General features: G+C 46.4%; 1 protein-coding gene across 8 annotated transcripts in view; it reads left to right on the top strand.

The window, feature by feature from the left end:
* Trerf1 (transcriptional regulating factor 1) overlaps positions 1 to 8,634 on the top strand; it is a 221,557-nt gene extending 212,923 nt beyond the window's left edge. For 5 of the 8 annotated variants that reach the window (XM_028766645.1, XM_028766643.1, XM_028766644.1 and 2 more), the window contains 2 exons: positions 614 to 825; positions 5,605 to 8,634. In XM_028766645.1, coding sequence (XP_028622478.1) covers positions 614 to 825; positions 5,605 to 5,926 — 534 coding nt within the window. In that variant the 3' untranslated portion in view covers positions 5,927 to 8,634. Of the gene's footprint in view, positions 1 to 577; positions 826 to 5,604 lie in introns of all 8 variants that reach the window. The other 3 variants (XM_028766646.1, XM_028766648.1, XM_028766647.1) reach the window with 3 other exon arrangements.
* Positions 8,635 to 14,462: the final 5,828 nt, after the last annotated feature.

Genomic DNA, 14,462 nt, shown 5'->3' with positions numbered 1-14,462 from the left:
TAGCACTCGGGAGACAGGCAGGAGGCTTGTCTCATGTTAGAAATCATGTTTTAAACTGGTCTAAATAATAAGTTCCAGGCCAGCCAGGCCTTCAGAGTGACACCCTGTCCCCCAAACTACAAGAAAGCCTGGCCTTTTTGGCTTCTGCGGTACACTTGGATTGCAGGTGTAGTTCAGAGCGAGAGCATTCATCTAGCAAGCCTGAGGCCCAGGTTCTGTCCCCAGCATTACAGAAAGCAACAAGATTTAAAACAATGAGTTACTGATGGGGGGAAGAGAAGTATTTGAGAATCCAGTGGTTTAATGGCCTCTGATATTTGTAACAGAGTTTCAAGTTAGAGCAGAGGCTGAGTCTCCTGGCTTTCAAACAAGAGCTTTGTCCTTGGTACTAAGCCACGGGGCCTTGTGCTCTGGTTAGACCAGTGAAGGAAGTCCTATCCCACAGAGTTGGTGGTTGGGGTGTCTGAGCTTTGCTTTCTGTGCCACACGCCCAGTGCTTGCTTGTGTGAGCCCTGTGCTGTTTCGTGTATCCCATGTTTTGCCGCCAAGTAACTAACAACCCTAATTTCCTTTTCAGGACTGTAGATGTCATGTGGCTCCCTTTCTTCCTCAGGTGTTCAGCTCCCGACAGGCACTGAACGGCCACGCCCGCATCCATGGTGGCACCAACCAGGTGGCTAAGACCCGTGGTACTGTCCCCTCTGGGAAGCAGAAGCCAGGTGGCACCCAGAGTGGGTACTGCTCAGTGAAGAGTTCACCATCTCACAGTACCACCAGTGGAGAGACAGACCCCACCACCATCTTCCCCTGCAAGGAGTGTGGCAAGTAGGTACACTTCAACCAGGGACCAAACCCAAGGTCAAAGTGAATGATGGTTCTGTGGGGGCTGTTTCTTTAGCTGATTCTCAGGGCTCCCCTTGATACCACCCAGGGGGTGCAGATAGATCTTCTCACACCCTCTAGTCATGCCTCTGCCCACAGCAGACATCACTAATCGATTTCCACATTCTCTAACATCACATTAAAATGAGGTATTCTGTCCTTTATATCATAATGATGCAAGCTGGCACATCCTGTTGATTAAAGCCCAGGCATGGGATAAAACCTGCTTTTCGCCCCTGTCCCTTTAGATATAACTTAAAACAGCACCTAAGGTAGGAAGCTAAAAGTAGATCAGAGGAACGATAGCTAGCACAGCGGGCTTTTATCCTACCACATACTTCATGTATGTGAGTTCACACAATCCCCACAGGGAAAAGCTCCATCCAATGCAAGGCGCCTTCACGCTTAGTTTACAAGGAAAGATTTTAAAGTCAGGTAAAACAACTTTTCCCAAGTCACGCAGTCAGGAAAGCAGAGCTGAGGTTTAAACTCTGCTGTGTCCAGCTGCAGTGCCCGGCCTCTCCACGATGCTCCAGCTTTCTGCCTCCTTTTTGATTAGCTACATTGCAAACAGCCTAGCTAGTGGTAAAATACATGGATCCTTCACAGCCTCCTTCTCAGTGAGTCTGCCTAGCCCCAGCGTCCTCACACCCTGAGAGCCGGGAGGGCTTTGTTAGTCTCTCTATAGTCTCTAGCGTCTCAAGCATATAAGGAATGGTACCTGGAGAGACACCTACCAGGAGACTCTCTTAGTTCTGTAAGTGAGCCCAGTGGGGACCTCGGTTTCCATGTCCTTACAGAATATGTCAGATGAGCTGGAAAGATGTGTAAAAGCAACTTGTATTTGCCTGATCTGTCCCCAAGGCTTACTGCTTCAGTCTGCCAACCTAAGCCTGGTCCTAGAAGCTTCTAGCCCGGACAATTGTATCTGTGCCTCTGGGACTTACTGCTGAATAAGCTCGCCCTTTATTGTTCTCTCAAACTCTAGCTGTGTGGTCAGCTTAGTTCACTCTTTGCCTAGCTGACTGATTCACACTGGCTTCTCTCTCAGCCTCTGAGTTTTTGTTTGCTTGACCTCAGACTAACTCTGGCAATACATTCTAATTCTGGCTCCTCATTCTTTGGCTCGTTCTGTCTTCACCTGTGTCTGTCTTCACCTGTAACCTCTCTCTATAACTGCCTGGTAAAACTGCCCTCCTTCTTTTCGTCCTCTCTCTGCAGTGCTCTCTTAAGTAGCTTCCCTTTCCCCTCTCTCCTCGTGAGAGTTGGAGATAGCCTATTCTGTCAGATCTTTCTCTGATTCGTCACTTTTTCTGCCACTCAGATAGACATCACTTTCAAACATGGGTGCTTCCTTCTACAAACTAACTTTACCTTCATTTGGGGGATTAAAGGTGTGTGCTAAGGACTGAGCCACACCACAACTAGAAAGAGGTTTTTTTCAGTATATAACAATCTCAGGGCTCCCAATGTGATCAAATATCCTGCAACAGAGATGTGTAGCTGTTCTTTGCTACTTTGTGGGTTTTTCTTTTTCCTACTCTTTATCCCCTCCCCCTTCATCTTCTGTCACTAGATAGGAAAGAAAGAAGGATAGAGAAGAGAGATAAAGATCCCTGAATCTTAATTTCTTTCTTTTTATTTCTTCTTTGAACATGACTACTAACATACCACAAACAACCCCCCTGAATGACCAACAACCACCAACCCCACCTCTCCGGGCCCTAGCATTTATATACCCTCTGAAAAATTCAGAAACAATGTCCAAAACTATCTGCAGCTGTCAAAACCACACCTCTGCTAGAGCATGAGACAAATCACAGTCAACAGCTACAGACAGTCCAAAGCGACCCCACAGCCTCACACCTGGGGATAAAACAAAAACATATTCTTATAATAATTTTGTGTTTTAAAATAAAAATCCAGAATTCTCACTACAGAGATAGCTTAGCAGTTGGGAACATCGGTTGCTCTTCCAGAGGACCTGGGTTTAGTTCTAGCACCCAAATGATAACTAACAACCATCTGTAACTCCAATGCCAGGAGATCCGATGTCCTCTTCTAGCATCCACAGATGCTGCACAGAACTACATACAGGCAGACACCCACTCATATAAAAAATAACAACCAAATAAAAAGAACAATTGTGATATTAAAAAATAATAATAATATATCAGGCAACTCCATAGCATTCTGCAATGAGTGGGTCATCCCTGCTTTTGCCTGAGGCTGTTTTAAATGGAGTTTTAGACTCCTGATTCATTTACTCCTTAGGATAGCCCTGTGGGGGGGTGATGCTCCTTAGGATAGCCCTGTGGGGGGGTGATGCTCCTTAGGATAGCCCTGTGAGGGGGTGATGAGAGGGCTCAGCAAAGTACTCGCTGCCACTTGTCGACAAGTCCAGATCCCACGTGGTGGAAGGAGATAACTGACTTCAGAAAGTTGTCTCCTGACCTCCGTGTTTACAGACCTCATGCCATGGGGGTGTGACACCCGTGACAGGCCTTCTCAGGCAAAAACTCCACAGGCTGAGGATCCCTAATCTTAAAACCCAAAATTTGGTGAACAAGGCATTTGACACAGCAGATGAAAAGTTCTACACTGTGAAACTTTGTTTCATTCAAAAAATGGCTGAAAGCCACTCAGCACTGATGCAAGGGTGCACACCTGTGTCTCCAGCACATGGGGGCCGATGGGAAAGGATCACAAGTTCAAAGGCAGCCTGGGCTGTCTTGCGAGAGCCTGTCTCAGATGATGGATGGGTGAATAGATGGATGGACAGACATGTAAATGAATTTATTCTAGCTTGCCCGTATAAAAGATAGAAAACTCTGATACTTTATTTATACACTGTAAGCCTAGATTGGGCAGGTTCTGTGCTATTTCTGCCTGTATCCAAGCCACAGGCCCTTTGTTACTCGCTGTTTTGAGTCTCGCCCAGGCTGCTCCTGCTCCCTCAACCTGTCCTCAGGGTGCACTTCTCCTGGCCAGGTGCTCCAAGCCATCTGGTCTCCTGGCAACCACCTTCTCTCTCCTGTCCTCTCTCTCCTTCTCTGTCCACCCTCTGGTCCCTACCTGCAACCGTAGCCTGGTAACCGAATACTGCTATTCTATACCACCTACCAGTAATTGTCTGTCAGCCCTTTTATTTACACAACATGAGAATGTGCTCGTCTGGACTCCAACCAGATCTTGAGGGCCAGTATTTAGCATTTGAACACCAGACCAACCCCCAACAGATAGATGGATGGATGGATGGATGGATGGATGGATGGATGGAATGGGAAAAAAAGTATAAAAGTCTGTCCAGCCATATGTTAAAAGTGGGTGTAAAGCCATGAGCCTCATGCTTAGACTTGAGTCCCATCTGTGGGAAGTCTCACTGTGTGCCGATGTGTAGCATCTGATCGGTATGGGCAAGAGAGCACTTACCTCATATCTCATGTTTCCAACTGCCCTTCAAAAAGCACACAGTGAGCATTTTTCTTGTCTTTATGTTACTTGATATCTTTTCTTTTTTTGGCTTTACTTGTAATTAGTGTGCGTGCATGCCCACACACATGGCAGGGCGCATGAGGGAAGCCAGATAGGAACAACACTGAACAAGTTCACAGACAGCCTCTGTCAGCTGCTCTAATCCTGTTCATTTTCCACATGTCCAGACAGAAGCCCTCAACCTGCAGAACTCAGGCTGGCTAGAGGGGTTTGTTGGTTGTCGGATTGGTTGGTTAGCTTGGGAGAGTGACTAAATTGTATTCATGCTATCCTTTCTCCATAAACACATGCTTCTCTCAGGGCTGACTTTCCTGAAAATGGCCTAGCTAGTGAATGGTGTACCGTGTGCAGGCCATGCTCTCTGCCTCACCGCCTCACTTTCCCAACACATCCCAAAAGCAGTAGGGAAAAAGTAATCAATGAACAGACACAGTTGTGTGCCAGTGCCTAGAATAATAAACAGACTAGATCCTGGCTCTAAAGACTGGCATCCTTTTATCCCAGGGTTGCAGTACCACTGAGATTTTGGATCACATGATTTCATGCCTGGGGATAGGAGAGAGGACTGACCTTTAAAATGAGACAGTTAGCATCACCCTTGTGCTAGACAGACACCTCCTGACTTGGTCACAACAAATATGTCTCCAGACATTGCCAGATGCTTTCCGGGAGGGCACAGCCTCTCCTAGCCAAGACCCACTTTCATTCTAAAGAAAACAGTATGAAATGGTAATTATGGTTGCCAAGGGGGGTCTGGAGCAAAAAGAGGTGGTAGAGAGGAAAAGGTAGAGTGGGAAAAGGGGCATACCAAGTGTGTGCAGGGAGAACCTTCCAGCCCTTTGACCTGAAGAAGTCCTGAAGCCAGGGACAGAGATGGGCGGTTTTATAGTGAGACTGTCATCAGCAGAGTTCGGGGGTTTTCCAGCCCAGATGGTGTGGTTAGGGGTGGGAATGGGAGGAGGCCAAAGGAGAGGCTAGACCGTGGACAAACTGGACACCCTTTGCAGTCTCCATTAGCACAGAAAGGAAACAGGACACACCATCCGAGGTTTCCTGTCCCCATCCCTCTTCCTCATAACGCTTGGAGAGATGACTGGTCACAGCAAGAAGAAGCCACCGCAAACCAGACCTGCATGCTACGGGAAACTTTGGGAAACGGGCATCTGTATCTCTAGGCACTAAGGTCGGCCCACAGGTTTCACAGACTGCTGTCTCCCTCCTTTTCAGGGTCTTCTTTAAGATCAAAAGCCGGAATGCGCACATGAAAACCCACCGGCAGCAAGAGGAGCAGCAGAGGCAGAAGGCTCAGAAGGCGGCTTTTGCAGCAGAAATGGCAGCCACCATCGAGAGGACTACGGGGCCGGTGGGGGCACCCGAGCTGCTGCCCCTGGACCAACTGAGTCTGATGAAACCAGTCAAGGACGTGGACATCCTGGATGATGATGTGGTCCAGCAGTTAGGCGTCATGGACGAGGCTGAGGTGGTAGGCACGGATCTCCTCTTGGATGACCAAGATTCAGTTTTGCTTCAGGGTGATACAGAACTCTAAACCCCCGTTAATCACCTAGAGACACAGAAGCCACGGCCTCCACCTCTGTCGTCTGCAGAAACTGGACTTCCTGCTCCTTTGGAAACCCTTTTAAACTACCTGTTTAAAAAGTGGTCCTTTTCTTCAGGTTAAGGGAGGGGAAAATCCAGTTCTTTCTCTTTTACCTTCTTTTACATTGTTTTTGTTGGGGGTTGGGGGGAATAAAAAATTGGCACAACTATCTTTAAGAGGTGTCTCATCTGGGCTATGTTCTCCTGAGGCCGTTCCCCTCGGGATGAGCTTCACCTTCGTGTTGCTTTGCTTTCAGATGTCAGCCACCCGGGTTGCCTTTTATCTCCAAACTTGCTGTGAGTGAGTGTGTGTGTGTGTGTGTGTGTGTGTGTGTGTGTGTGTGTGTGTGTGTATGTGTATGTATGTGTATGTATGTAAGTAGGTAGCAGGTTATCCCATTCATTCTGGGACTTTAGGCCATGTTTTCCCACGAAGAATTATTTTATTCTGTTCTGACCTGCCAGAAAGTTCTCTCTGTTAAATCAGAAGAATTAACACCTCTCTCTCTCTCTCTCTCTCTCTCTCTCTCTCTCTCTCTCTCCCTCCCTCCCTCCCTCTCTGTTTTCAACATGGTCCATGGCCAGTGGAGTTCTGAACTTACTTTGCACCACTTGAACGTACTGTGAAACCTCTCTCACTCTGACTTGCTCTGACGTGTGCTGGACTGAGGTTTGCCTAGATGCTAGCTGTGGAGAGATAGGGCTTTTCCAAACACATAGAGATGGCAGATACAATTTCAACTGCTTTGAAAGTCAACACAAATGTGTCCAGATTCAAGTTTGCTACAATGCTCGCATTCAAACAGTGAATGTATTTGTTCCAAGTCACTTACCAAAGCGATTCCAGACTTGTCTAAGCTACACGACTTTGCTCTGTCCCTGACAGCAGGGGACGCCATTTGTACTGAAGGCAATAAACCTGTAATCGGACAAAAATGTCATTGCCTAGGCTTTCGTTCTGAGTTGGGCTGACCCCTCCCACCACTAGTGCACAGTCAGACTGGACCACTCCCCCTGGCACAGAGGATGCCCGTCAGCCTCCCTTGATCACGGCCCATGGCCTCCAGGCCAGGTGTCTCTAGTTCCTAACCCTCCTTGAGTAGACTCCCCAGTTCTGTGTAAGTGTAGCTGTCATGCCTGGCCACTGTGCTGGCTCGTGATCAGCCTGGCATTAGAGTATCCTAGTGGAGGAGTAAGGTTGGACACCGTTCACATTGGATTCTACAAAACCATTTGGCACATACTCGGGGCCAGGGCACCGCAGCCCCCTCTCAGGCAGTGGCTTCTGAGTCTCAGGAAAGCCACAAACAGAAAACTATTTACAAAGATTCTTTTCCTGTCCATCACTGTTTTTACAACTATCTTGAGGTCCTTCTTAGATGGGGGGTGGAGGGTACATCTTCCTTGCTGTCGTTTGGAGGGTTGTCTAGCCTGTGTGTGACCTCACAAGTGTTGCTTTAAGAACTCCCTGGGCATTGTGCATGAGATTCCTTTAAAACCATTCCAGCTGCCGCTCCTCAGCAGACCCCAGGGCCCTGTCTGTCGTGGTGTCTGCTTAGCTACAGAAAAGAGCAAATGCCCAGAGAACTTGAGGAAGTTCGTGTCCTCCTCCCGCTTGGGGATTTGCCCAGTTTGAAACCTTAGAAAACAAGCTGACCTACCACCGCCGGTATCCAATGCACAGTTCATTTTGATTTGTCATGCAGAATAGCATAAGGAATATTTTGACTTGAAATAACCAAAGAACTCCTCCTTAATGAGACAGTTCAGATACCTGTGTTTGTATTTCCTGACTAACAGCTTAAAGTTTAATTGACTTCTGATTAAAATATTGCACTTTTTTTCCGGAAATGATTTTACCTGCATGTGCGTGTTGTGTTTTAGCTGCCCCTTCCCCACCCCCCCCCACCCCTCCCAGGCCCCAAAGAACTTTTCTTCCTGATGGTTAATGTCTTCACACAGTTCCCATTGACTCGTGGTTTTTCAGTGATGCATTTAGACTCCCTTTGAGAAAGCTTGTATATAAAAAGTTAACAGATATATTTTATGGAAAAACCCATCTTATTTTCAAATATATTTAACTGCTGTTATATTTTATTAGAGGAAGGTTGTACATATTTTCTAGGAGTTCTATTGTAAAGAAAAGTATTTTTGAAAAAAAATTAATGTAATAAAAAGGAAAACGTTTTTAAATAGTGGCTGTGACTGCTTCCTGCTCTGCTTCTGTTCTGCTGTGTTCTCGGCCAGTGACCTGCATGCCTTCATGTCAGGATGTAATTCAGATTTGCACTATTCCAAGTTAACATCGTAATTTCTGATGTGCTTAACTGTATGTTTCCGGAATGCGGCTCCCTCTGCACAGCCAAGTGCTGTGTGGAGTCTACTTGTGTATTTTTAATGCGTGTATTTTTAATAAGGATTTTATGTAACATTTTGGCAAAAAAAAAAAAGAAAAATGAAGAGGACAGTATTTTCTAATGAATTTTATAATAACATTTTGCTAAAAAAATGTTTCTTCCTAGGTGAGTTTTTGTTAAGGTGAATCAAACGTCTTATTTTCCAGGGATTTAAAAAAAAAAAAAAGTTTGAAGTTGGAAAGCAACGTTCTATTTAAACATCACATGTAACAAATGAATAAAGATGTTTTGTAGACCTGTCCTTCAGAGGTCCATTGCTTAAATTATGATGAGGATGATGATGGTGGTGGTGGTGGTGGTGATGATCTGGGGCATCCTAGGCTGTCTCTCATCCCAAAATGTTCTGTGTCATGCTGTTTTGGATTTGTGTTGTTGTTGTTGTTGTTGTCTGAATGCTCATAAGACTTTTTCAGCTGAGAACCGGAGAATATTAAGGACAGGCCAGCCAATCAGCCTTCTGAGAAACTGCCGGTCCCCACAGGTGGCCACTCCTCCACTAGAGGTGTAATGATCCAATACAGTCTCCATGTTACCTTAGCTGTCCTGAATAAACCATTGTCTTTATGGGTCTCTCTCGGCTCACACAGTCCTTCTTTTGGCCACGGACAATTCCTGATGGCATGGTCCTTTATCCTGCCAGTTCTGTGGACAGTGGGTTTAGACATGCTGGTCAGATCCTGTCCCATTAAAGTGTTCCTCCTGCCTGGAGAAACCAGGAAAAGTACTTACATCTTGGCTCCTCAAATGATAGACCAGCCACTTGAAGACATGGCATTCCCCAAACTGTGCCACCCAGGAAGTCTTTGATCTTGGAAAGCAGAAGCAGGCAGAGCACTCAGAGCTGAAGGCCCTGCTGGTCTGCAAAGCAAATTCCAGGTCAACCAGGGCGACCCAGCGGGACCCTTCATACCCAACCCTGCAAGGCATCTTACTGTTAAGTCCTCAACAACAGCTGTGTTCACCCTGGTTTATTTGCATTTTAATACCAATTTCTAAAATTTATATGCATTTGCTTTTTAGCAGTCAGAAATAAATTTGGGAAGAAATTTGAAATTTTATGTTTTATGCGGTTTGCCCTGAGTAAGGCTTTCTCCTTCAGCACCTTGGTTGACTGAGCCCCTTTTGGGAACTTTAATTTTAGTCATTCTTTTAGCTATTTAAGCTATCAAAATAGCTACCCATGATGCAGTACACATACAGCCAGGGTTGTAAACTGCGTCTGTTTTTAAGAGGCACAGTTCCAGGCCCCTAAAAGGGGCACTACTGCACCCCTTCATTCAGTCCTCCATTCAGTCAGTCCTCCATTCATTCAGTCCTCATGAGCCACCCTACACTTGACACTTTCAATACTGTATGTATTCAGTGATGGCTGCACCAATTGCCTCCCTAAAGAATTGGGTACTGAACAAAAGCAGACCAGGGGCTAGCCCACTTTGCCATCCAAAGAGCAAAATTTAGACTTTATTAACACAAAGAACATCTCCATGTACACCCCTGGGGAAATATTTAATGCACAGCCAGACTCTGCAGTCATCTGTTAAGGTCTCTCTGTTCACCCAGGTCCACTCTATGGAAGAAAGCACTCATTCTCTTGAGACTGAAAGCCGAATCCTGAATTCTGCACATCTGTCTGCCCCAGGTACAGCCAGTCAGCCGAGAGGTACGTTCTAGGAAACTGGGTAGATTTTTAATCAAAACATAATTCAGATGGCATTTTAAGAAATTGAACAAGAGAGGTGGAAATGATCTGTGAACCACAAATATCTCTACATAAAAGAACTGTAAGAGATTATTTTGGGAAAAATAAAATTAATAATTCTTAACAACAGCCATAACAAAAAAAAGCTATAGAGGGGTAAATTGCTTCCTATATGCAAACACAGGCATGATGGTACTAGCCTATGAGCCTAGTTCCTGGGTGATGAAAACATTAGGGTCAGGAGTTCAAGACCAACCTTGGCTACACAGCAAGTTCTAGGCCAGCTGAGCTACACAAGACTCTATCTCAAAACAGATGGTAAAATGGCTCAGCAGAGAGAGAGATGGCAGGCCTGAGTTGGATCCGTGGATCCTACAAAGAAGGAGGAGAGAATCAACTTTTGAGAATTATACTCTGACCTCCACATGACACTCAGGACACACACAGAGTGAATACATGCATGCATGTATACATACATACATACATACATACATACATACAGTGAATACATACATATACACATACATGCATGCATGCATAAAGAGAAAAACCAAGTCTTTTGAAGAGGGTTCTCTTTAAAAACAACAATTGAAGCCAGGCCTGGTGGCACACACCTTGATCCCAGCACTCGGGAGACAGAAGCAGGAAGATCTCTGTGAGTTCAAGGTCAGCCTGGTTTACAGAGCAAGTTCTAAGAATCTGTACAGTCAAAATAGGATTCAACCTAGATTGACTTCCACCTGTTTTCTGGGCCTAAAGCAAGGTTCTCTTGCAGGAACTTTCTAGAACCACTCCTCTCAGTGGAGTCAGATATTTGAAAGTTTGGGCTGTGAGTAAAGGGAACTGTGATAACGGCCCAGGGTCAGAACATTGCTGGTGCCACACAGCATGCCCCAAGGTTCTTGTCTATACCTGGAGTTTCCAGACTCTCCTGCTGCCTGTGGCCTAAAGAAACCAACAAGCAGAGACAGGAATCGGATCTTTAAAGCTGGGCTTCATTTACAGAGCTGTCAAATGGAAGAGCCTGTGGACCTAAAAACCTAAGCCAAGCTTCATCCCTTAGCCGACCATATGGGAGGACACAGACCTTCTGTCAAGCAGAGGTCAGCCCCGGCCACACCCACCCTGCTCTGGACAGTGATCGGTCAGGTCTCTGAGACTTGGGGTGTCTATACCTCTCTCATGATCAACCTGTCCATTCCTCCCTCATTTCATGGACCTTTGGCTCCAAACACTTCTCAAAACCCTGCATGTAGAGCCCACCAAGATGACTGGAAAGTAAAGGAGACCCGAGTTCAATTCCCCAGGACCCATATGGCAGAAGGAGAGAACCACTTCTAAATGTTTTTCTGTCCTCTGACTTCCACACATACACATAAAATTAATAAATAAAATATGCTGGGGGGGGGGAGGGAAAACATCAATCTAGTTAGTGTCTGCCAGTATCAAAACTCCTCCAGGAACATCAGGTCTGGGAGGAGGAGTTACTTAACTGTGGCCAGTGTGTGTGTGCTAAGCCGAGAATGTTGGGTGTGTGCTGACTCCTTTTTGCAACATGCAGTACAAGTTCTGTGTATGACACAGAATATGAATGTGGCTGACCTCTACTCTGGCAAAACCTGCCTTTTTCCTTTAGGGTGTGTGCTGGATAGCTTTATGTCAACTTGACACAAGCTACCATTGTGATGGCTATTCCTGGCTATCAACTTGACTTCATCTGGAATGAACTACAGAAATGGAGGGCCAGATCTTGAGGCTGGAAGACATGGGCTTCTGACCCGGATCTTGACATGGAGAGCTTGAGCCATAGTAGCTGTGAAACACTTAGGCCCAGGCAAGGTAGTACACTCCTTTAATCCCAGGAAACAGGCAAGCAGATTTCTGAGTTCAAGGCGAGCCTGGGACAGAGCAAGTTCCAAGTAAAGAACTACTTAGGTCTAGGGGGAGGGGTGGTGCACACCTTTAATCTGGACCAAACCTGCTGCTGGAGGCCTGCGTAAGGACATTGGAAGAAGAAAGACTCACTCTTCTCCTGCTTGCACTTCCTTGCCAGCACATCTCTTGGAACCTACTTCCTCAGGATTCCAGTTTATATAGAAGACCAGCTGAGACACCCAGCCTTGTGAGACTGAGCGACAACTAGATTCTCGGACATCCCATTCACAACTGACCATTGTTGTGTCAGTTGAGCTACAGACTGTAAGTCATTCCAATAAATTCCCTTAATATAGAGACCTTCCATACGTTCTCGACTCTAGGGAACCCCGACTAATACAAGGGAGGAAGAGGGAGAAGAAGGAGCCTCAATTTAGAAAATGCCTCCATTTGGATTGGGCTGTAGGCAAGCCTGTAAGGCATTTTTTTAATTAGTGATCAGTGGGGCAGGGCCCAGAACATTGTGGGTGGAGCCACCCCTGGGCTGGGGGTCCTGGGTTCTAGAAGAAAGCAGGTTGAAGAACAAGCTGGTATGCATGCATCCCACTAAGGCATCTGGCATCTGCATCAGCTCCTGACTCCCAAGTTCTGCCCTGCTTGAGTTCCTGCCCTGACTTCCTTTAATGATCAACTATGACCCGGAAGTGTAAGCTGAATAAACTCTTTTTTGACAGAGTTGCTCTGACCATGGTGTTCATCACAGCAATAGAAACCCTGAGACCCTAACTTCTGCACTCACCCCTGAGGCATTACACTGACATGTAGTTTTACGACTCATAGGAGAGGAAATCGAGGGGTTCTCAGAAAACCACCACATTCGAGCATAGTCATGGAGAAACCTGGGGAAGCAAAGGCAGCTCCGGTGCCCACATACAGTCCTGATAGAGCTGAGAGAATCTACCAAGACAAAGGCCAAGGCCCCCAGGGAGTGCACATCTAGTCATTGGGGCTGCTTAGAGCACACCTCTCTGGTTCAAGTCAGCAGAGCATGCTACTAAGTCAATAAAAACAAGTCAATAAAACTTTCTTTGTGAAGTGGGGTGGCCAGGAGGGGACCTTTGGTCTTCTCATCCAAAAGAGACATCGAGGACTGGAGAGATGGCTCAGTGGTTAAGAGCACTGACTGCTCTTCCAGAGGTTCTGAGTTCAATTCCCAGCAACTACATGGTGGCTCACAACCACCTGTAATGGGATCTGATGACCTCTCCTGGTGTGTCTGAAGAAAGCAACAGTGTACTCATCATATATATAAAATAAAATAAAAAGAGACATCGAGCACTGAACATTGTCATAGACAGAACCAGCCCATTACACCCTTGAGCTAGGTTTGTGAGGGTGGTTATGGGTTCAGCTGGAACTCACCATATGACCTTGGCCAAGTCAACTTGACTCTGAACCTCACCTTAGAATTAGGATACAATTATTTCCATGCATGAGATTAGGCAGTCTAAGTGAGAGTCATTTCCTAGCTGTACTGCCACCATCTTTACAGGTGCAGCAGACTCACTGAGCTGAGACACTCAGAAGGACAGGAGGCTGGGTGAGGAGCCATTGTCAAGGTACCATGTGGAGAGATAGATGCAATGTTTGGAAGTAGCAAAGAGATGAAGGCCGGGGTACTGTCAGGACAGACCACCGGCTGAGAGGGACCCTGAACGTCACGGTTTAGAGAGCCTGATTCTGAGGAAGCCTCTGGGTTGCCTGCGCAGCTAGTGCATAGCCAAGACCAACCACATACTAATGAAGATTCTGTTTCCATATAGAGACCACATAGAGGCCAGCCCAAGGGGCAGGAAAGTGGTCCATACTCACAGATCCCTCATGAGTTTGTGCCGTCTGGACCAAACCCCCTTTGCTTAGTTCTCTGGCCTGCCAAATAAGACAACTAAAGCCTACTGTGGAACACCCAGCTTTACATTGGCGCAATGCTTTACTGAGATACTGTATTGGCTGGTTTTGTGTGTGAACTTGACGCAAGCAGGAGTCATCAGAGAGGAAGGCACCTCAGTTGAAGACTTGTCTGCATGAAATCCAACTGTAAGGCGTTTTCTTAATTGGTGATTGGTGATCTGTGGGGGAGGGCCCACTCTGGGTGCTGCCATCCCTGGGCTGGTAGTCCTGGGTTCTATAAGAAGGCCGATTGAGCAAGCCATAGGAAACAAGCCAGTAGGCAGGACCAACCCCCACCTCATGGCCTCTGCATCAGCTTCTGCCTCCAGGTTCCAGCCCTGCTTGAGTTCCTGTCCTGACTTCCACCAATGATGGACTATGATCTGGAAGTGTAAACCAAAAGACCCCCCCCCCCTTGCTTTTTGGTCATGGTGTTTTGTCACAGCAATAGAAATTCTTACAAAAACTTTTGTATCGTTCTCATTAAGTTGATCTTTATTCATTTTCCCAACAATCTCTCCCCCACCCCACCCCCCACCCCGGTT

The sequence above is a fragment of the Grammomys surdaster genome, unplaced genomic scaffold, assembly GCF_004785775.1.
Source record: "Grammomys surdaster isolate TR1022 unplaced genomic scaffold, NIH_TR_1.0 169, whole genome shotgun sequence".
In the NCBI taxonomy this organism is placed as follows: domain Eukaryota; kingdom Metazoa; phylum Chordata; class Mammalia; order Rodentia; family Muridae; genus Grammomys; species Grammomys surdaster.
This window is presented reverse-complemented; position numbering and strand designations above follow the sequence as displayed.